The following is a 22,941-nucleotide window of genomic DNA, read 5'->3' on the forward strand; positions in this document are numbered from 1 at the left end:
TACACTTGCAGTGTGTGTGTGTGTGTGCTTTGAGCTTTCGCAGCTTTGTGTGTGCGTCAGTGTGTGAATGTATAATGTAGTCACCTTCTTGCCTCCCTCTCCCTCTGCAGCTCTCCTCAGCGCTGCTCTTTGATGCGGTATACGCGGTGGTGGCGGCGGTCCAGGAGTTGAACCGTAGCCAGAATGTTGGCGCCACTCAGCTCTCCTGCAAGTCATCCAAGATATGGGAGCATGGCACCAGCCTCATGAATTACCTGAGGATGGTAAGATTGCCTCTGCTGGACATCAGGAAAACAGGCTTGACCCCTCCGTCTCTCAAAAGGAATAGTTTTGACATTTAACACAATAAGTATAATTGACCCAGGTTACATTTGTAAAAATGTTCAATCAGATTATAATTACATTGTCAAGGATTATTTGATGACATTTTTTATTACGTCTTTAAGATATACGTTTATGCCAGCATGTTTTGATGGGGTAATTTGATTTGAGCAATTCTAAATGCTGAATATGTTCCACCGTATATCAAAGTACGTTGCTCCTCTCAGGTTGGCAGTTTCATGAACTAATATGTGTTTGTGTTTTATTATGATGATTTATGGATCCTATTCGTTTTGTATTTACATTCAAAATTGAAATTGAACATTTTGAGAACGTGTTTTTTGATGTTTAAAGAGAAAAAGATTATGCGTGGGACTCCATTTTTTGTGGCTGCATCTATTTTTTTTGTATAATGTGCACTATGTTTGATTTTGAAGTAACCGAAAAGTATTCAGATTATATAAAAAATGTTTGTAATCCAATGGATTACATTACTTATTACAAAACGTGCCATTTAATTAGTATTACGTAACCCTGGAGCCAGGCTGGCTGTCTCCCTGTCTTCAGTCTTTATGCTAAGCTAAACTAACCATTTGCTTATATTTAATGCATAAAAATGACAGAAACAATTTTCCTAAATTTATGATTTCACATGTTTGTGTGTGTGTTTCTTATTCTGTTTTATGAAATAGCATTTGACAATATCAGAGAGCCGACCTTGTTGAGATCTTCTTTATTGCTTCAATTATGATGCATAGTCCTTCATTATTTTAAAGCCAATATATTTCCACTGACTGCTGATAATACTGTGTAGTCTGCGTTTGATCTTATTTAGAGATATGCTCCCTATCTACTAGGTCAATTTATCTCATCGCTGCATTATACTGACAGACAATAGAGAAGGAGAGAAAAAGATGAGCTGTCAGTGAATAAAATGTGTTATCCTATTATGGAGAAATGACTGCAAGTGATTGGGCTATCAAAATACTTAAATGTGGCATGTATTTGATGTCAGACTGTTTGTCTTTTCTCTCAGAGAAAGAAGACGTGACTAATGGCTCATCTGTTTTGCCGGAAATTGAAGATATTGCAGCTTCGTCTTCATATCATTACCTAAACTTGACATATTTCAAAAAGCTGAAACTGAGCCAGTAGTGCTAATGTAGCCTCCAGTCATATCCATAATAGCTGCTGCTGGGAGGGTAGAAGGCAGGATGTATTTTTAACGTGTTGCTGTCTCTGTGTTGGATAGGTAGAATTGGAAGGTCTAACGGGCCACATTGAATTCAACAGCAAAGGCCAGCGGTCTAACTACGCCCTGAGGATCATGCAGAACAGCAAGGATGGCCTAAGGCAGGTAATGTAACGCCCAAAGCTCGCCATAAAGTCCATGTGATTGTTTCAAAAATAATGATACGTAACTTGTTTGGTGTTTCAGAAGTAATCTCTAGAAACAGATTCTGAATTGACGTGTAGAAAATGTATTGATTTTGCCATCAGAAGTGTTCTGGTATTCGTTAGTAGTATTGACCAATCATGTTCAAGCAGTCTTGAATGAATGTAAACGATCTGTGTGGAGAGCAAAAAAGGCGGAATGCACCGGCAATCTTCCGACGACGAATTCACTTTTTGATGGTTTAAGATTAGCTTGTAAACTGACTTGTGAAACAATCAGGTCGTACACGTCATCTCTCAACTCCAAATCCAGTCTCCCATCGAAAGTCACTCATCGGACTGTAAACAATGCGCAGCAGGCAGAAAAGGAAGCCCAGGCCCGGATATCTGTTGGCTACACCTGAGCCCAAGAAATATAACCCCTCGCCACCAGAGGCTTATCCGTCGTCTGACCGATAGCCGATGGGTTCTGAGATTGTTTCAGAAGTGACACACGACGATTCCTCCCTTTCTCTTTAGATAGACACTGGCCATCATATACCTGTTACTGCTCAACACAAAGCTCTACTGCGCAGTCCTGATCTCAGTAGGGCACGACTTCTGGCGTTACAGTTGTCTTTATGGCAGTGAGGTGACTCAATCTGGATCGTACAGCAAGGAGACGTGATAAAATCTTCCCAATTATCCTGCTAGAAGTGTCAAAGTGCCAGAGGACAACATTAGGGATGCCTCGTTGAAGGTGCTCAGAAGCCTATTTTATGGAAAAAATAATTTAGGTTAAAACAGAATTCCGTCGGTGTTGACTTTGCTGCTGCTGCTATTACTGCTTCTACAGATATGTCTCTGTATCTTTGGATAAACATTAGATACATATTTGAGGTTGTGATTCTTTACAATAAAAGAACAATTATTACTAATTTAGTGTAGCATCACACAATTACTATACCAGCAGGGATGTGTGGGTGGTGTTGATCAATACCAATCACTCCAGTATTGCCTCAGTGGATGCTGGGATTTCAAGCTTCCTACACAAGCGGTCTTGTTGTGCTCTGTCGTTTAATAAAAATGCTCTCCATGCACCACGGCGCATTTCAGTCTATGCCCTAAACCACCTCACACAATCTCTGAAACTGGTCTCCCCTGACTTCTCTTTGCCTCAGTTTCACACCAGGGAACACACTTTCAAATACTGAACACTTTCTTCTAAATTGAACACATTTACCAAGATTACAAGGACTGAAAGTAGTCAGTAATGAAATGTAAGTGACGAGAGGCTTTGAGCAGCTTAGAGTACTGTTTGTTGATGACGGAATTGCAGAACTGCTGGTGCTCTATGAACAGTATAAATTGCTCAGGAGTTGGTTAGATTATAACGTGGGATTCCAATGTTTGATGTCAAGGTTCCACAAACCAAAAATACCGTAAATCAGAGTCGGAACCGTTTATTGCCATGGTATGTTGAACATACAAGGAATTTGACATGACGGGAGGTGCATAACATTTAACAATCAACAAAAATCAGTGCAAGTAGAAACATATTAAAATGTACAGAGAGATATAAAATAAAGATGAAATATAAAATAAAGATGAAATATAAAATAAAGATGAAATATAAAATAAAGTGAAATATAAAATAAAGTGCACAAACGAACAGATAACAGGACTATAAACATGTGAGATGTAAGTGTAGTGTAAAGGTGTTGAGTGTAATAGAAGGGATGCAGGGGAGTGACTGGTAGGAAATTGTCCTGGGGATGACAGAGTCAGTGGGGGTCCCGGGCTTGTCTAACGGAAGTTTGGGTATCAGATAATTTGGGTATCAGATAATCATTATTAAGTGTAATTATAATGATTGGATTAATACATTTGTGGGCTCAAGAAATATAATTTCAATACTGCTGAGGTTCCTCTTCTTCTTACAAACACGGCACAACACCAGCCCTTATGTAGTGTTTAGGTGTTATTTCTTATAATAATGATAAACAATCTGCACTAAAATAACATTCTCTAATTTTTGAAAATGTGGATTCACCTTTCAGCACACCTGAGCTGACTTCTACTATTTTTTTTTCTTAACAGAAAATAAAGAGGAAATATGAAATACATTTAAGAGTGATGAGACCTATTTCCTACATGCTTTATTTTGTAATTGGTAACCTGTAAACAGGTTCATCCAGTTTAATGAAAAAAGGCAAAAGGCAAGTGATGATCAATAACCTGACCTCTCTTTAGTAACTGTAATCTTCATGTTAATACCAGCGCACATTTATCTGCTACATGGAAAACAACAGTGAAGACAGTGGTGGGCTCCGTGGTTTATTTTTCTCACGCATTTCATCAACAGTCATGGTTGTCAAAGTGAAGGGAGACACATAACGCAAGCTCTCTGAATCTGGCGTTCTGTGGCCAGTAAATGCTTGTCTACAAACACACAAAGACACTCTATCATAGAGCAACATCTGCTCCTGAATACGGAAGTTCTTCCTCTTTCTCCTCAGCCCCTCTCATTGTCTCTGCCTCTCCCTCACTCCTATTCAGTCCATACAATGAAAGGATTACACCTGACTATCTGCTTGCATCTTTTCTTGTTATGTGTGTCTTATTATGGCAGAATTAACGGCAGAAGCTATTCTGAGTGGCAAAATGTATACACAGTAGCTGACGTGGTGCGCTAGCTTTCAACAGCTTGCTCTTAAAACCCCGTTTTCTATAAATGCCGGGGCTTCACATTTCATCTTAAATGATGTAAAGCGATAACTGTAATCCCTCAAGTTCGTGCTTTTTCACTGTGATGTACCAAATTATGCATAGGATTTCCCCTAGCAATGCCTGTCTCACCCTGACAGCTGTGTTTTCTCTGTTGCCATGTTGTGGTTGTCTGTCAACGCTGCATTGTGTATGATCTAAATGAACTCATCCATAATCCAACAAACATTCACCACTCCGCTGCAGCAGATAGCCATCTTTGTGCTTTCGTATCGGCATTTAAGTACTTGTTGGTATACTGTTAAGAGACACAGATAAGACACAGACAGGTTGACAGCGCAGAGAGGAATAACTGAGTTGCACAGCTCTGTTTTAAAACATTTGACCCTTTCAGTTGGGATGATCTCCATGACAGAGGGGATTGGGTTCCTGCCTGAGTGTGAGAAATATCTTACCTTATAGCAACACTGTAAAAGAGTCAGACAGCAGCCGATCTTCCTTTATTAACCTTGTCTGTGTCTCCCCACGTCCACTCTTTATGCTGGCACTGGGCCAGTCAAGCAGAAGGATAATGCTATCAGGCCTAATGTGATGATTTCAACCAGAAGTATTATAAAGCCCTGCCAGTTATGTTAATGGGGAGAGGCAAGGTGTTAGACAGGGGACTGGGTGGGGGGTGTTGTTTGTTTTGTTAACTAACACCTCCCACATGCTGCTGGGTTGGGGCTGCTTCAGCCAGGCAGATACTAGAGGTGCCAAGGCCTTGGCAGAGATAAGGAAGGTATCTCAGAGTGCCCACACACACACACACACACACACACACACACACACACGCACACACATCTGTGTGTTGATCTATGCTTTAGAACGTAACCACAGTGAAACAATAAGAAAATGATGTTTTATTGTTCCGATTCAAGTCTTTGTTCTCAATAGCACTGGCACCTCTCTTCATCCACTCTCTGTCTCTCTTGACCCCCGCTCACTCCCCTCCCCCCCCCCTCTCTCTCTTTCACGCTCGCTCGTTGAGCTGGAGAGGAGGAGTGGACAGGAACCGACAGTGTGGCTACATATTATACCTTTTAAGCTGAATATTTACCAATCAACACATGACATGTTATTTCACATATTTCGATGTCTAGCCAGTAAATGCACATTCAAATAAGTGAAAAGAACACCTTTTAATGAACTTCTATCCAACCCTTTCGGGAGATAGTGAGCATCAAGGCATATTGTGTAGAGCAGTCAACCTCCATTTCTCTACTCTTCTTCCTATAGCACCCACCATTCTTTCACCCCAATCCCTGTAGATGCGCTATCGATCGCCTCACATATGTGACCATCAGCTCCTCGGGCGTCCAACACTCTACAGCTAATGACTGTCAGATATTGAATCTCTCTGGCAGGCATTTTTAGAAATAATAACAGTTTCCTGCTGCTCTATCTGATGCGTTTAATGGCTTTCTATCCACCAGTATATGTCCGTCTGTCGCTCCATTTGTCAGTCTATTTAGTCACCATCACTAGGTTGTTTTCTCCTTTACTACATAATGAATAATGAGCACAAGTCATTGGATGTGCTTCATAGGATTTGGAATTAGTAATTCATGACGCAGCAATGATTTGATAAAATGAAACAAAGTACCCTTTTCACCCAGGTTCTAGACAACTTTAGGATTGATGTGGTGTTGGATTTTATTTTTGACTCAGAAGGCGTTAAACTCATCAAAGCCAAAATGATTATTGTAATATTGCCATTGTGGTTGCCCAAATGTATTATTAATGCTCTGCATTCAGAACTTTAAATCACAAGACTAGAAACTGTTCTTTTTACTTCTTTTGTTTGAATTATTCATTCTTGAGCACCATAACTATTCAACCATAATATAAAATTCAAATTCAAATGCTTTAAGCTTGAAAACAATCATTTCAGATGACAGTTCGTTTAGCATTCCTATTTCCAGAATTTGATGTGGCAGCATTACATAATAATCTTTATTTGTTCAGTTTTGGCAGGCAATGTACATTTCCCAGCTGCTCTTGTGCTGGCAGCCATGTAGGCCAATGATGATGGTGTAAGAAGTTGGCATGACATTTTTCCGTGCTCTGGTCGAGGCACCACTGGCACCTGTAACCAACAAAAGTCCTCAGAGGAGACAAAAGAAGCAGGTGGAGGGGAAGGGAGCGGTAAAAGAGAAATGAGAAAAGAGGATGACAGGCTCAAAGTAAATGAGACAGAAAGAGCTTCCCAGAGAAAAACAGGACAAAAGAAAAGACGCAAAGACAAAGCTATAAAACTCGAAACTATATTTCTGCACGTCAAATAACAGCTGGGGCTCTTTTTTTTTCTTACCTTATTGTTTAAGCTGTTACCACATCTAATTCTTACAGCAACATGACTCCTATTTCTTGTTGGAATGACGAATCATATTAAAGGAATAGGCTGTAATCCTCTATATCCTTTTTCTACGGCTATTCACAAGCCAGTGTAATGCGCTAGATAAAGGAGACTTATACGAAGAACTATATTGGCTTTTGTGTGCGAATGTGAACGTGTTTCTGAGTGTATATTTTCCAGATGGTGTGACCACCAGGGGTACGCTGTAAAACAGTGTAATTCTTGAAATATACAGATGGATAATATATCTCAACCTGTTCCTGTGAACGCACAGACTGCATTCTCATCAGAAAACACAGGAGTTTCCTAACTGCTAAAATGGATTACTGCATTTTATATTTTGGGGATTAGAAGTCTGAGAGTACTTTATTGTGATACTGGCCTGTGGCAGCCGAAGGGCCGCTGGCTGATCCGACATCAATTCACAGCGTTGATGTGCTGTCCTTTGCCTGTGTGCATTCATCTGCATGCATGCTTTTTATGTTTACACTTGTGTGTGGTGCCAGCCCCGCAATGTCTGCTTCTTGGCTCTGCACATTATCTTCTTTTCCAAAACAACCACACTGCAGCCTGCCGGCCAACCGCACCACAGCAAACATCATACTGACAGAGCCGTCCAGTCTCTCTCTGCAGCCGCCATGGTCCACACCGTAGACTGGCCTTCATTTTCTGCGTGGCGCTCATTGACAGCAGCACGCCTGTAAATTGGAGGAAGCTGTAAAATGAGTAATTATTGCAGTTTGGGGCAGGCAAGCTGTTCCCTGTTACGGCGCGAGGCTCTGTTGTGTGACAGTGTGTGAGAGTGCAGAAGAGAGGGTGCTATGTCAGCTGCATCCGTGCGTTTCTATGTTTATTTCTGTGTCTGCATACTACATGCACACATGCATATCTGTGCATTGCAAGGGGGTCCAAATATTCTTGGCCAACTCCTGGAGAGAAGGGAAATGCTAATTACCTTTTAAAATGGAGGGACTTAATCACAGCCTTGGTTTAGAAACCTCCTGAGAGAGAGAAGAAAGAGAAAGAAACAGAGAAAGAGAGACATGTTTCAAGTTAAATGGTCAGTTGGAGAGACCGCTACAGAGCAGGTTGCAGGTTATGAGAAGGTTACAGCAGGATACGTCGGCCAGAGGTGGAGCGGGCCAAAAGCCCGGCTCCAGCATGACTCAAAGCAAATTGTTCTCATTATTGAATCCACTGCTGCTTTGCTAAATTCATTGCTCAAGAATAGATTTGCCTCAGACATGCTAGCACACTCATCATTTGTTGTTATCAAGCTTGTCAGCTTGATGCCAGAGTTGGAACTGAGTTGAACGGTCATAGCTGTAAAAGAAAGATGCATGAAAGAATCTGAGACATTCTTTTAGTGACTGAGACGTACCGTAGTTGTGCCTGAACGAACACATTTTTTTTCCCCTCATTTTGTTTTATGCCATCTTCAGGTTCTTCTTCCCCAATCATAAAACTGTAATCCCATCAACATAACTTGAAAATGTGTATTTTTTTACAGTTTAGTTTTTGTTTTCCATTATTTCCACAGAAGTAATAGAAATCCCTCCCTAGGTGAATGTGCTCGCTGCCCAAAAAACCCCAGGCAGATTAACTGAAATAGAAAGCATGTGTCCCAACCAATCCCTTTTATCAGGGTAGATTACATTTGCTGCAGCATTAAGAATGAATTGCCTTAATACAACGCATTGATTAAGTTTATAGCTCAGGTAGAGAATACTCTATACGTTTAACACCACAGTCCGATTCATCAGGGCCTGAGACAGGGGCCCGGCGGTCAGTGCCAGGGACCCATTGTTTTGTTTTGTTTTTTTATTGCGCCCCCAAAATTCACATCATGGTTAAAGTTATTTTGATGGTCACAAAATGTAGTGGGATCATTGGTCCCATCTTTAAGAACACATTGCTTTTATTAGCTCTGTCCAGCCAGAAGAAGTGAATCTTGTTCATTCTTTTAAGGCAAACGTTTTTTTGAACTTTTGAGGATTTATCGGATTTGTTTCAAATTTTGATTGATATAACCTTTGGACTAATAAGATGCTATATTGCGAAGGAATGGTTGATACCTTAAAGGATGATTCATAGGTCATGTGACAATATAGTGATGGAACTTTTCAAAACGACTACAGGATTCAAAAGATGCATTTCAGATTTGGTCAGCAGAATCTCAAGACCTTCTAGATTGACAAGCTTTTGTGTTTTCGTTGAACAGCGTGCTGTCGCGTTCTCTAGCGCCCCATATTACACACAGGAACTGATATTGAACACCTTATTGCAATTTCCAATATTCATGAAAATTCAGAGCCTTATCACTGTACGTCATGTAACATACAACGACCGCCACTTCCGCGAAATTATTGTTCATCACTGTTTTGATTTACCATTTTAATTGTAATTATCTTGCCTCATTTCCCTATTACATCTCTTCAGCAGCAGAAGCCACAGCTCAAACATCCGTTGGATGTATATAAACAGGATCCTTGGTTGCGGTACATTTTCTTTAACCTTGGATATGGATTTTTTTTAATGGTGTCCTCCTCCCACACATTCTTGTACCATGTTCTCATTTGTGTGCATTTGTATGTCCGCATTGTGAATCTCTCTGAATCTATAAACAGTTACATCTTCCACACTAGTACACCCTTTCCAATTTTCTAAATGATCATTTCGGCATTTACAGCCAGATTGCTTTTTTAAATAAACTTTAGTCAGGTGTCCTTGTGTCAAGGTCCTCAGGGAGGAGCCGAGCAATAGAGGAGATCCTTTTTATACCCATTTTTACCCAGTATCTGAAGGAACGCTGAGTGCCTGGAATATCTTAGAGACATACACAGACACATGCTCGCACACTCTCGGACACACACGGATACTGCATGGGCGCCACTTCAATTTGCAAGAAATGATTTGAGCTGTGTTATTTACACAAGACTTCCTCCAGTTAGAGGGAATGTGCTCGTTCAATTTCTCTCTCTTTTGGATTGGATTTATTTATATACTGTCAACGCTGCTCCGATGTTTATTACGGCAATCTGCTTTTTCTTTGCTCTCACCCCATCTCTGAGAACACTATTACTCAAGCTGCCCCCTCTGCTGTGGATGCAGATGCCCTCAATTCAATTTTTCTCCGCTGAAAATGTGAGGGAGGGAAGGGAGGGAGGGAAGGGACAGGTACAGCAAGGTAGAGGGGGGGGTGTAAAGGGAAGAGAGGTGTGGGGTGGTGCACAGCAGGTTGACAGATTCAAGACTGCCTCCATTATTTTTCTCTCATCGAAGGACGGTATCATAGGACCGGGTGTAGCTCGGCACACCCCGACATGGCTTGGATCTGTTTCTCTGCCTCAGGCTCCAGCAGAGATGAGTGCATCTTAACCAGGACTGATAGACGTACAGGGTCTAATACGCAGGAGCTGGTGCTTGAGCTACTGCCACTAAGGTTAAAGTAAGTTTAGAGACTTGAGTCGGCCCTCTGATATCCTCCAGCTATGCAGTTTAAACATATTTCAATCTTTGACTCTGATTGTGTGAGCTAGAGAGCCAGACAGACACAAGGAGAGAGAGAGAGAGAGAGAGAGTCTGCATTAGAGGAAGAGAGTCAAAGTGTTACAGCTGTGTGATTGCAAACAATAATTACAGCAACATTTACATCACAAGAGGTGTTCATTTTAATCAGATGTAAAGGTTCTCCAGATGGCCTCCTAAAACAAGGTGTTCTGGTGTTGGACATCAATTCTGCAAATTAAGTTTTGCCATGAATCTTTTTTATGCGTTTTTATCAGGGACAGGATTTCATAAGGGCTGATAATTCATAAATGCCAGTGAAATTTAACATAAATGCCCCTGATAGTTGTCAACAAAGGAAATATACAATATTGACTATCAAGACAAAGACTAGAATGGAAACTGGAACGGAATGTTTTTTTGCCCGCAGGGGAAAATACATATAAGGTGTATAAATTCAGTGTTTATTTGTTAGTGTGCAAGGCATTTGTATGATTTCCTTTGTCAAACGAAATTGTCCCTGAATCACAGCATCTCTGAGGATCAGATCAAGGGACTGTTGCGCCTTCTGCTCTTGTTTTTATTTCATTCAGTGTTTTATCTATTGTTATCCATGTCCCGCTAACAGTATTCAAAAGCTCACCAGGACTGAGCATCCCACTGCGGTTTGTTGTCAGTATTATACTGCCGTAGATGATGCGTGTTTGAATTTGTTGTTCATTTGTGAGTGTAGTTCATGTTTCCAGCCACTGGATTTGCAGCATGTCAGACCAGGAGCATCCATTAAACACGATTTCTCCTTCACCTTATTTATGTGACACTCCCTCCCCCGTTATTTCTGCTTATTTCATTGTGCAGGGAATTTAGACTTTGGATTCATCTGCCTGGAAGCACAAACTAAAAGAGTGATTTCAGTATCATCTTTTCTATCACTTCCTCCAGCAACCTTTTGCATTCGCTTCGTTTTTTTTAATGCTCAGTCTTTCCTTAGGGTAGCTCCTTCATTTCAGTTGCTTTAATCTCTCTTGTGTAAGTCATACACTCTGCTCAGCGTACGCTGATTTTTATTTTTGTATCATATCACTATGTAAAGTGTGTTCCGAAAAATGTTTATGATGAAGGACGCTGTTATATAAAGTTCAGTTACATGCACATGCCCTGTTGCTAATGTCAGTAATGCTCAGTTGCAAGGCGGTGTCTCAGTTTATGAGCGGATTTGTCTCCACCAGTTTATTGCACACAAAGCTGTCTCTGTTATGAGTTAAAAGTGCTGCAGACAGTCCTGGAGGTCAGAGATGCTGTGCATTTTGAGAAGAAACAACTCGTCTGCTAGCAAAAGAGTCAAGTCTCTTTTATTAGATTTCTTTACTTGAATTCGGATGAATACTAATCACACTGTGATAAATGTAATTAAATGTATTTCCTCTGAAGTAGAACGTCTGCTTTAAGATAAATGGGTTTGATACTGAATATCAAACCTTGTGTAAGACCAACATTTGCATGCATATACTGTACAAGCTAATACAATCTGACTTGGTGTTTTGTTTTTTTCCTTCAGTGTAACAGTGCTGGAGACTGTGTCAGCTGCATGATACAGCTGTTGATTTAAATGTGTGGGACTAGGGGAAAGCTGGGCAGCGTTGCTTACAAGACATATTACTCGTCTTGTGACATATTCTCCCTCAAGACCTCTCTGCGTTTTTGTTGCTTTTTTTCCTGCATCTTGATTTACTCAAATCCTAAGCCGGTCAAAGACAAGGTTTGGTTGCAACTGCCTTCTCCTGAGTGTATACAAAACACATCGGTGTTACACGAATTAGAGGCAGAGTGGGTGTGGCAGTCAAAGCGACGCATATTGACTTGTAACTAATAAATCCTATTGAATCGTCATCAATCTGTCAAGGGGTGTGGTGGCGGACCCAAGCGCAGACACAGAGCATAGGAGCAGAGAGTGTAAGGGTTTTATTCCGAGAGGACACAAAGGCAAAAATGTAATGGAGCAGCGGGGAACCGAGGGCGAGGGCGGGGAACCGGCCAGGCCAGGACATGGCAAGGCAAGGCAAGGCAGACTGGGGAGCCAGGAGGATGATCCAAACACGGAGGGTAGACTGGACAGGTGAGGTGAATGAATCGCATTCAGGAGGAAGCCGGGAGGAGACCAGGTCGGAGCCACGCCCATACCACACACACAAACACACACAGGAAACACAGGGGAAAGCAGGAGGCCCGGCCTGGCCGTGACACAATCGGCTCAAAGTTGTCTTCCCTGTGCTGAATATGGAACCACGGATTAAAATTCATAATGAATTTGTAGAGACTCACATCACTAGTCTACACACACACCGGCATCCTCTGTGTGTCTCTAGTTTTCTTCTTTGTTTGGTCTCTCAGAGACGTACAGCAGTCCCCTTTCCTCTTTTGTTTTTCTCAGTTTGCACTTTGCAGGCTGGAGATGGGGAATAGATCAAAAGCAGAATGGATGAGCTGTTTTGCAAGATCCCCCAGTCTTAACGGATTTCAAGGCTGGGTGAAACTGTGTATGGGTTGCTTGGCTGGGTGTGTGTGTGTGTGTGTCTGTGAGTGTGTAATATGCATGTACATGCAAATTTATGTGCATGTGCGTGAGTGCCTCTGTGCCTGTGTGCCTGCAAGTTTGCCTCTGTGTCTCTGTTTTTATCAGGCTGCACAGTGCACCCTTGAAATCCTACCAAGGCTCCCATAGATGCATTGTAACCTTATAGGTATTGTTTTTATTTGTTCTCTAGCATAGACGGGTTCATACTCTCACTCTGTTCTCCCAGAAGTCTTGTTAGATTCTTGAATTCCCTTTTGATCTCACATTCATTGTGATCAACGTTTTGATATTATTTTATAACTTAACTTAAGGGTAAAAAAAAATACATACATTTGATCTACCATACACGCTGCACAGTGTTATACATCAGCTTGCCTCAAAGGTATGCCGGTTGAGTAACAGAAAACCACATATTTCAGCAAATAATCACATATAATGCTGTTATCAAGCAAAAAGTCATTATTCTAGCTAACCCCACTCACGGCCTCCCCAGAAGGACCCAGGTAGGTGATTACACATGTGACCTTTATGAATGCAGCCTCACTATATTCTATGTAGTCAGTGTAGTGGTGTCCATTTACACAGTCCTTTTTAGCTGCTGTAAATGATGTCACATGATCATGCCAGAAACTCATGTGCCCAAATGTTTTAGCAATTCACAACACTTATCTTCATACTAAACTTTCAATAGAAAAGAGACCAAAAAAAAACCTTGTTAGGATTGGACAGTGGTAATGAGCGATTTGGAATTGAGACACACCCCAAAGGCCTCGCTCTGTCCCCAGTGTTTAGAGTATGTCTCCACTAACATGGTTACTAGAGATGTAGACATTTGGACGGTCGGAAGGATTGGGGTGGACAGGCTGAGCGGGGACTGTGGCTGCGAGGGCATCCATTGTTGGCTGTCTGCTCAACTGGGGAGGCAGCACTTGGTGAACATGCAGCGCTGCTTTGAAGATCTGCTCTGACAGTCGAAAGACCTTCCCTTCAACTCAGAGTTTGAGTCTCATTACTGGGATTCAACCAGCAATGTCATTATTCACCATAAGGCCAAATAATGAATAGGCTGACTAGCTTTGGAATAAATTACCAGAAATAACGTGAGGCATTTGTGTGCGTTTTGTATTCAGAAGAAACGCAGCACAAAAACACAGTATATATTTATTCTTCAATCAGCACTAGAGTCACCACGGTGTGCTCTCCCTGATCCTCTCTTTACTGCGTGGCAGTGCCAACCACCTACACCACCACCTGTGTCTGTCTAGCCCCTGAAGTTTGCCTACGGCGCCACCCTGATTAGTCGCTTTCCTGTTGATGAGTCATACCAGAGAGAGCATCTGTTATAAGAGAGCCCAGTTTTCCCACTCACTATTCCGTAGAGAAAACCTGCATAACAGTTCCACACAAGTACAATATGCCCTTTTTTTGTGAGGCAGAGTTGATGCGTTTCACATATAAGTGTCCTCGCTGCTTTGGTTTTAACTGGGCGCTGGCTGCTGATTCAACCGGTGTTAATGTCCACTGATGGGTAGAAACAGCAACTACTTCAGCATATTTTCGTCAAGCTGAGAGGGCATAACGTTGCTAAAAGAGCTATAAAAGTCCATCCTCAGAGGCCCGTGAAGATGTTTTGCTTATAACTGCAATTCACACGGCCACAAACAGACATGCAAGCATGCAGCCAGAAACACACACACACACACACACATTTCCGTTTTGACTCATTTTCACCGCCGTGACACCTGAATGCTTTAGCCTCGGTGTAGCCTGGGCTGTTTGACATGATGCTTGATAATGTTACCTCTTGCTTCTATCATATATGATGAATGTGTCTGTCACTACAGTCTATGGTTCGTCGCGGCGCAGTCTCTCGCCACACCCTATTGCATATGGCATTTTTCTGACAGGAAAATCAGCCAATCCTGACGCTTCAATGAGCAGCCTCCCTAATCTTATCCTCGTGCTGTAATTCCAGGTTGCAGAATGAACTCTGGGTAATCCCTCACAGGGAGCGTCGTTCCACTTGTTGTCACTTTCCCCCGACCATCTCTCTCTTTTTCCTCGCTCTCTCGCTCTTTCTCTTTATTTCGCACTGACATAAACTCTCTCTCTTTCTCTCTCTCTCTCTCTCACTGTCTGTCTTTCTGTCTGTCTGTCTGTCTTTTCTGTCTCTCAGCTGCTGTCTATTTCTCTTGTTCTCTCCGCCTTATGTTCTGGCTCCCTAGCTGGCTGCTCCTCATACTTTCTCATTGATTTTCTTTCCGTTTGCCAGCCACACCGCACCTACTCAGTAAGTGATTGACATTCCCCTGCATCTTTCTCTTTCTCTTGGTCTTTTCCTTTTGCTCATCTCCTATTCCCCTATCTCTTATTATACCTTATTCGTCCTCCTGCCTCCCCGTTTCTCAGTAAAATAAATAGTGCACACTGCTCGTCAACCATCTGAACTTTGTCTGAATTTGTTTCCTAGATTCCGTGGTTGTAGACTACTGCGCAGTAGTTATTTGCTATAATTGCAGTGTAAATACCAAATGAGTGACACTGCAAATGAGAAACATCAAGTTACAGCCTTTTATATTGTTCACAAAGTGAGTCTTGTATATGGCAGTGTGTAGCGTCGTCTCTCTCTGATTAAAGTTCATGAGTCTAATAGATTCTTGGGTTGTGCTGCGGTTAATAATGCGGTTTTATGTAATGTTTCAATGGTGTTGATTCACCAGATTTAATGCAATGGTTAGGGGTCCCTTCCCTTTAGAGTCTGCGCAACCTACATCATTATTACAAAATGTGCTTCGATGCATATGACATATAAGATTACTGATGTTCTTTCGTGGCCGTCAGATAAATGGCAACTGTGTTGCGCTTTGATTAATATTTCATCAATTTCATTAGTTGTATATTGGTGTATCTCCAACTTTCAGGAACTCTGTTGTCATCTTTTCAGCCTAACTATGCTATGTAATGAGTAGCCTCTCATTTTTATTGCACAAATCAATAATAAAAAGAAGTAATGTATTGCATGAACTCTTGCAAAGAATAATTACAGCATTAAAGGTTTTCAGTCTTTTTGATAAATGTCACAGTGTGTTTGCTCCCGAGCGTGCTTTCCTGCTTACATTAGCTGATGTATACATCTTCCTTACGCGTACAGCTCTATTTTCTCCTCCTCCCAGCTCCAAGAGAATTGACGGCAGGGGCATCAAAGGGCCAGTTCCTCCCCCGCCAGCATCTACTTCTTCTCTCCTTCCTGCTCACAGCTCCCTCATCTCCCTCTCCCCTCTCTCTCCACCTCCTGTTCCTGGGCAAGAGTCACAATGCCACCCCATCCCATTACCCTCTCAGTCATCCCCATGCTCCGACGCCTGCTGAGCCCGACCAAGTCACAGACTCACCTCCGACCACCTCCACTGGCTCTGACAACTGATTGTGTACTCTGATTGCTGAACACCGCAGTATGTTCACATGTGCTCCGTCTCTGTTCCTTGAGGACGTCATCAGCAGAGTGTGGGGGGGGGGGTTGGGTAGATAAACAGATATCTATTTGTGTGAGCAAGGTGCTGTTTCTCCCAACAAGTACACCAGAGGAAATGGGAGGCAAGATCTTTTTGATCATACTCTCAAAGGAAATCTTTGATTCCGGGAGCTCTCTCTTCCTTTTGGTTTTTATATCACACATCAGAATTCATCATCAGTGTTAGGAGAGTGGTTAAACGGCTTTCAAACGCAGGCTCTGATCAACATGAATGGGTGGTAACCTCTTGAGATTTTTTGACGATTTAGCCTTGAAACAAACTATGACCACGATTGGGGAGCTTTGTTTACTGAAGTTTTTCTTTTTCATATCGGGCTTCAATTGCTGATCTGCTAACAGTTCCTCCTTTCTGGTCTCCAACCAACAGGAATATTCCCAAAGGTGTTCTAGCATGTAATCAGAGAACCCGTTCCAGTGACATGGATTGAATCACACCAACAATGTATTAAGGCTAAATTATATGTTGTATTTTCTCATTTATTCCTCCTATATGATATTCATAATGGAGGGAGGTTGATTATTATGATAAAGGGATATTACTTCTACAGTCTTCAAGACCGAGGTGGCAATGTTTACATAATGAGGTAGATTACACAGTTTGAATGTAAATGACCAAAAATAAGAGTGTTTCTCAGTGAGCCTAACGGGTTGTTATAGTTTGGCACATTTAATGAAATGTTGAAACTGCTGCATTTTTTTCTAACTCTTTTCCAGAACACAAAGACACACTAGCAGGGACACAGTAGGCAGGATGAGCTCAAGTTCTTAAAATCCTCCTCATATATTAAATCTAAACAGGAGACAAGTTACACAAACTAATAAAAAGACTAATTTTGCATATTATCTTGATCTTGATTTATCTCGAGGTTATCTTCAGTGTAAGCTTCAGTGCTGTGTTTGTTATTGACATTGAAATTGCGCGTTTCTACACCAGCTGCATAAATGAAATGATAGCTTGTGAAGCCACTGCGATAAGTAAGGCAAAATTGTTTTGCTGATAGCGCTGCCCGTGTTGTGCCACCAGTGTCACATAACGCTGACCATGTAATCATCAGCAACAATGTAGCGCAATTTTGAATGTGAATAATCGCATCTCATGCAACACAACAGCACAGTTGAATTGGTTGTCACTGGAAAAGTCAAAGCTCTGTTGTCATGTCAAAACTAAGAAAAACACTTTGCATGTTTCACTTCCTCCAGTACTTGTACTGATTTTATGAAGCTCCAGGGTTGCAGAGTTTCCCCAACCATTAGAGGAGCCGCGTAACTTAATCAAGGTTTGTTTTTTTTTCCTGTCATTAAGGTAAGATGGATGCAAGAAAGAGTAATGTGCAGCTTAAAGTAGCAGGAAGCAAAGTAGATGCTCATGTCTGCAGAGACGTCATGGTGTTGACGATTGACAAACTTTGGTCGAGCAAATAGATTAATGAAACAGGAGATGGCAGAGACAGATTGAAAGGGGATGGGAGGAAAGACACCATGTGAGGTGGAGGTGTGAATCCCCACTCGAGCTGTAATGAAAATGGGAATGTGGCTCTGCGCCACAGGATTTGCCGGTAATTGGTTTAATGAATGCATTCTGTTGCCTCTGATTGAACACGTGCTCTGTGTTTGCTCCTCAAGGAACCACACGCATGTCTCTGTTTCCTCCTGCAGCCTCGCTTTACTCTCGCTATCACCTTGTCTCACAACATGGTAATCTGCCCACTGCTTTCTTTCTGTCTTACACTGCCCATTGTGATGGTCATACTGATTGTCCTTTAGAGAATAGGAGGACAATTAAGTACAGATTGTTTCTTTTGGCCTTTTCCAGCTGATGGACTTAGTGACTGATCTGTGTGTGTGTGTGTGTGTGTGTGTGTGTGTGTGTGTGTGCGCTCTCTTGCAGATTGGCCTGTGGCACTCTGAAGATGGACTGTCCATGGAGAGAAAGCTTCCATCAATCAATGTGACAGACACCCTCTTCAACACTACTCTAACCATCACAACAATACTAGTAAGTGCTACTGTTTGCATGCTGAGACTGTACGCGCACATCAGCAGCTGTCCGTGTCGTTTTATAAGCACAACGCCTCGGCTGGTCTACATGTGGCTGACGTTCTGTGGTTGACGGACAATTACCATATCAAAAACCCATTTTGTATTTTCAGATCCAAACTCAGTCCTCATGGGATCAGAGGAAGTGCTGCTGCGCTTTTGTTTGGCCCTGAGTACTTCAGATGAGGCTACATCACAATGCATAAGCAGGAGCTAATAATTCCACTTGTCAGCCATTCTCAGCCTCTGTTGTAAATATAGATCCTTCTTGGAACAGGCTACCTGTTCCAAGAAATGCAATTTTTAAGAAATCTGCTGAATCACCTGCCATGTTAATGATCACTAAACTATGAATCCTTTAAAGCTTATGAAATGCATGCTTTTCCTCAAAGAAGGCTGACAAACGGTTAACAATTAAACACAATAAACATGAGCAAATGACAGAAAAAGGAAACAATACAGTCACAAAAAATTGCCACTGCTGCTCTCCCTGTCGTTATTTAACAATACAAACCAGTAAGCTTAATTAATAACAATTTATAGGTTTTATTGGAGGATAAATTCGATGACGCTAAACACCCAGGGCACCTAAAACATCTCATTCTTGTATTAATCAAAAATGCTATAGAGCAGGGGTGGCCAACCCGCGGCTCCCGAGCCGCATGCGGCTCTTTGACCGGTTTCATGCGGCTCTTACGTTCATATCGAAGTTTGTATTTGTGTTTTTTTAATGTTCGTGTTCGCTTCGCTTGAGTTAAATACGGTATTTTCGTCAAACGCGCATGTGCGGCCACAGATTACGTTCCTCGTCGACCCATTTAACGCCGAGACGGACTGTTTGAAAGCCCCGCTAGTCACAGATGAGGATGCGGCTGAGTTGGAGATGATCGATCTTTGTGAGGAGGACCAACTCAAACCTGCTTTAAGGGAAGGGACCATTGAGTTCTGGAAAAGTGTGCCAATGAAAAAATACCCCAATGTCAAACGGGCTGCTCTTAAGATACTGTCAATGTTTGGGTCAACATACGTCTGCGAGTCTGTGTTTTCTACCGTGAAACACGTGAAATCAAAGCATCGATCTGTTCTGACTGACACCCATGTGAAAGAATTGCTTCGAGTGGCAACAACGGAATACAAGCCAGATTTGAAGAGGATTGTTCAAGGCAAGGAATGCCAGAAGTCCCACTAAGTAACATGCATAGTAAAAGAAAAACACTATTGTAAATTATTATATTTTTGTTTGTGGACTTGGTTGAACTGAGAGTTTGTCTGTGTGACACAGTGCACACAATGTTCATTGTTGAAAATGACTGGCCTGTGGTCTTAGGAGTCCATTTCTGTCATTATCATGTTGGTGTGTGACATTTACAATAAATCTGGCTGAGCAAAGGTATGTGTGTGTGTGAGGAAGGGATAGGGTGATGTTCATGTGTGCCCATGTGTATGATGTGGCTCTTTGCGGTAACACAGTAAAAAATGTGGCTCTTGGTCTCTGACTGGTTGGCCACCCCTGCTATAGAGCTTCAATATGCCTCATTCAAAACGAGTTTGTATGGCGTTTTAACCTACCTCGTCTTAAAGCAAAAATGTTTATAGCTGCTCTGAATTTATTTATTAGCATGTCAACATGGTCAGTTGTAAGTCATCAGATGTTCACTGTAATTCCTTCTGGATACAAATGTGTTGCAATAGATCATATTACAAAGGAGGAATGGTGAATGTCACCTTCAACACTGAAATACATTTCAAACTACAACATCGTTTTCTCCCATGTCAGAATAGTAGTAAAATATAGTAAAAGTAGTAAAATATTCTTGACTGATCTAATTATTAACAGTGATTAATTGCTCATCAATTAATTAACTACCTGTTTGAATTAGTAAAGCAGACGTGTCAGGAATTGCCAAAATTAGTGAGAAGACTGTAATGCTGTTTAAAAGCTTGACTTCTCTGTTTTACAGTAGCTTTGATATCACATCAAAGGCGATAAATGGATTCATGTTGGAACTACATAAAACCATTCAGCTTCTCAGTCAGCTGCATGTGTTCCATGCCTCTCTTCTTCCCTCGATACACACAAACGCACAAAGCTGTCACACGCCCAGCTCCTCCTCCTCCTCGCAGATGAATCAGACGATAAGATCCAAAGTAGCTTGTAAGCAGAGGCAATTGGCCCAATGTGTTTTTCTGAGTGGCTTGCTTATCAGCTGAGGAGCCGTGGGAATGAGGGAAGGACATATTGCCATATTTCGCCACCGAACAACTCACTGGTCTCATTGAGACTTATTGGGATTCAGATGGAACGGTTCATTTCACACTGGAGGGAAAGGGTGCGCGGGGGGGGGTTGTGTGTGTTTGGTTTGAGGGGGAGTACAAATGAGACAATATTTTCACAACTGAAAGAGGGTGTGAGAGAAACAATTGGCCAAGCACGGAGCTTTGATTTCACTTTGGAGATATAGAGTCCCAGGACCAAACTTCGGAAGCCACCACGGAGCAATTTTCAGCGCCTATCACAGCTCATTCATCATGGTGTGATTGCCATGTCGCTGTTATCTCGCTTGTGGGCGGGAGACGAGCCACAGCTGAAAGCCTCCATAAGAATTCCTTACCTGTAGCAGTGGCCTGGGAGACTGTGTGTTTGTGTGTGATTGCAATTGCATTTATGTGTATACGTGTGTGTGTGTGTGTGTGTGTGTGTGTGTGTGTGTGTGTGTGTGTGTTCAGTATATCTATTTGTGTGTTTATGTGCACACTTGACATGTGCACCTGGCCTTCACCGGGCAGTTTCATTACACCTACACAGGGCTGTCATCTTCCCCCTTCAATTTCACTAACAGCTCGGGGGGGGGGGGGGGGGGGGGGGGGGGGGGGCTTTACTGCAAGGCCAAAAACCATGTGTTTCTGTAAGCATTGATAGAGTTTGTTCCCTCGTGCAAAAACATTTTGGTATTCTTATCATTACTTTCTCTCACTCTTTTTAGTTCGGTGTGCCACGTCAGGTTCAGCAAACGCTCCTTACTTCAGATAACTGAGTGAAAGACCAGCGTAAACATAGTGAATACCACTTGTGCTCGAGAGCATGCAGGCATGAGAAATGTAAATATCCTTAATAAACGCCCTAATAATACCTATAAGGCTCTGCGTCCTGCCCGATATGTCCTCTATTGAAGTCCTGTTTTTAGAGCTCCATAAAGGCCATTAAAGCTGTTAAATATGATGGACTCTCTATCATTTTCACAGCATCAGCAGCAGAATTTAGTGACCTGTTAAAGCCTAGGAATGGGGGGAAAAAAATGCTTTTAATGCCATGTCGTCTCAGGGTCGTATTCTCGCTGAAATATAGGAGAAATGGTTCGATATGCAAAACGTCTCGCCGCAGCAAGGCCATCAATGACTGCAACGGGGGGGCTCAAATATTTGAAGATGCTCATATTTTATTATATCAATTGCCAATTTAAATGAATGATGATATCGTTAGGCTATATGAATACTTTCAGAATTGTATTAACCAATAAATCAAATCTCAGGATAATGTCAACATAATTATAAAGTGTAATTTATATAGGGTTTTAAAACTTAAAATTGCTTCACAGTAATGAACTATACAACACACTAGTGAAAAATGTAGGTCTGGATAACAGCGGACTAACTGCAAATGACTCCTACGACAGTTCTGGACCACTCATAAACTGTGTTTGTACTTCACAGAAAATTAAAAAATACGAGAATATTGGTGAGTGCAGCAAGTTCTCCTAAAGTACAAATCTGTTTGTACAAGTGGTTCTTGCACGAGTGAGGCCCAATGTCTTTGTTCCCTCAGTAGGCAGTGATGTAATAGAAAAAGCCAGTCTTTGCGGTTGTTGCATTGTGTTTTCTGTATTCTGATATACAGTAGCTTGTCAAGCAGTAGAAAGAGTGATTTTTTTTCATTGCTACAGTTTTAGTCAATTCTGATTTCAGGAGCATTGTTGTGATGTAACTCCTGGATTTTAAGAGCTACAAATGATCAGCCCTGTTCACACATGGCATTGACATGCATCTTGGGTGATCTGATCACAAGTGGAACGCTCTTAGTACAAGTGTGAATGCTCAGGCCTCATTTAGTCTGCATATGGGCACATTCTTTTACCAGTGTGTACGAGAAGGCGGAAGTACGTACCTATACTGCATGCCAATGGTGTGATATTAAAGTGAGATAACAGGCAACACATTTCCAAAAAGCCCATAGATGTATATTAAATATCATTTTTGGGGTTCGGTTGGCCCGGAACACGCCAAGGAAGAGACCCAGTCTGTATTGTTTTGATTTTGACTTCTTCTTTTAAATGCCAGCAGACTGCCTCCAGCTGGTTAAAAGCAACAACGCATTTGATTTTTGCATGTTTATCTGCAAATAGAGCGGGAAAGTGAGATCTGATCTCAAGTTCTCAAGATGCAATGTAGAGATGCATTTTAAGGACAGGTGTG

General features: G+C 41.9%; 1 protein-coding gene across 2 annotated transcripts in view; it reads left to right on the top strand.

The window, feature by feature from the left end:
- grik4 (glutamate receptor, ionotropic, kainate 4) overlaps positions 1-22,941 on the top strand; it is a gene marked incomplete at both ends in the record, with an annotated part of 132,639 nt that overhangs the window by 86,858 nt on the left and 22,840 nt on the right. For both annotated transcript variants that reach the window (XM_079165606.1, XM_079165607.1), the window contains 3 exons: positions 111-263; positions 1,574-1,678; positions 18,323-18,430. In XM_079165606.1, the coding sequence (XP_079021732.1) occupies positions 111-263; positions 1,574-1,678; positions 18,323-18,430 (366 nt within the window). The remainder of the gene's footprint in view (positions 1-110; positions 264-1,573; positions 1,679-18,322; positions 18,431-22,941) is intronic.

Source organism: Pholis gunnellus (assembly GCF_910591455.1).
Source record: "Pholis gunnellus genome assembly, chromosome: 9".
Classification (NCBI taxonomy): Eukaryota; Metazoa; Chordata; class Actinopteri; order Perciformes; family Pholidae; genus Pholis; species Pholis gunnellus.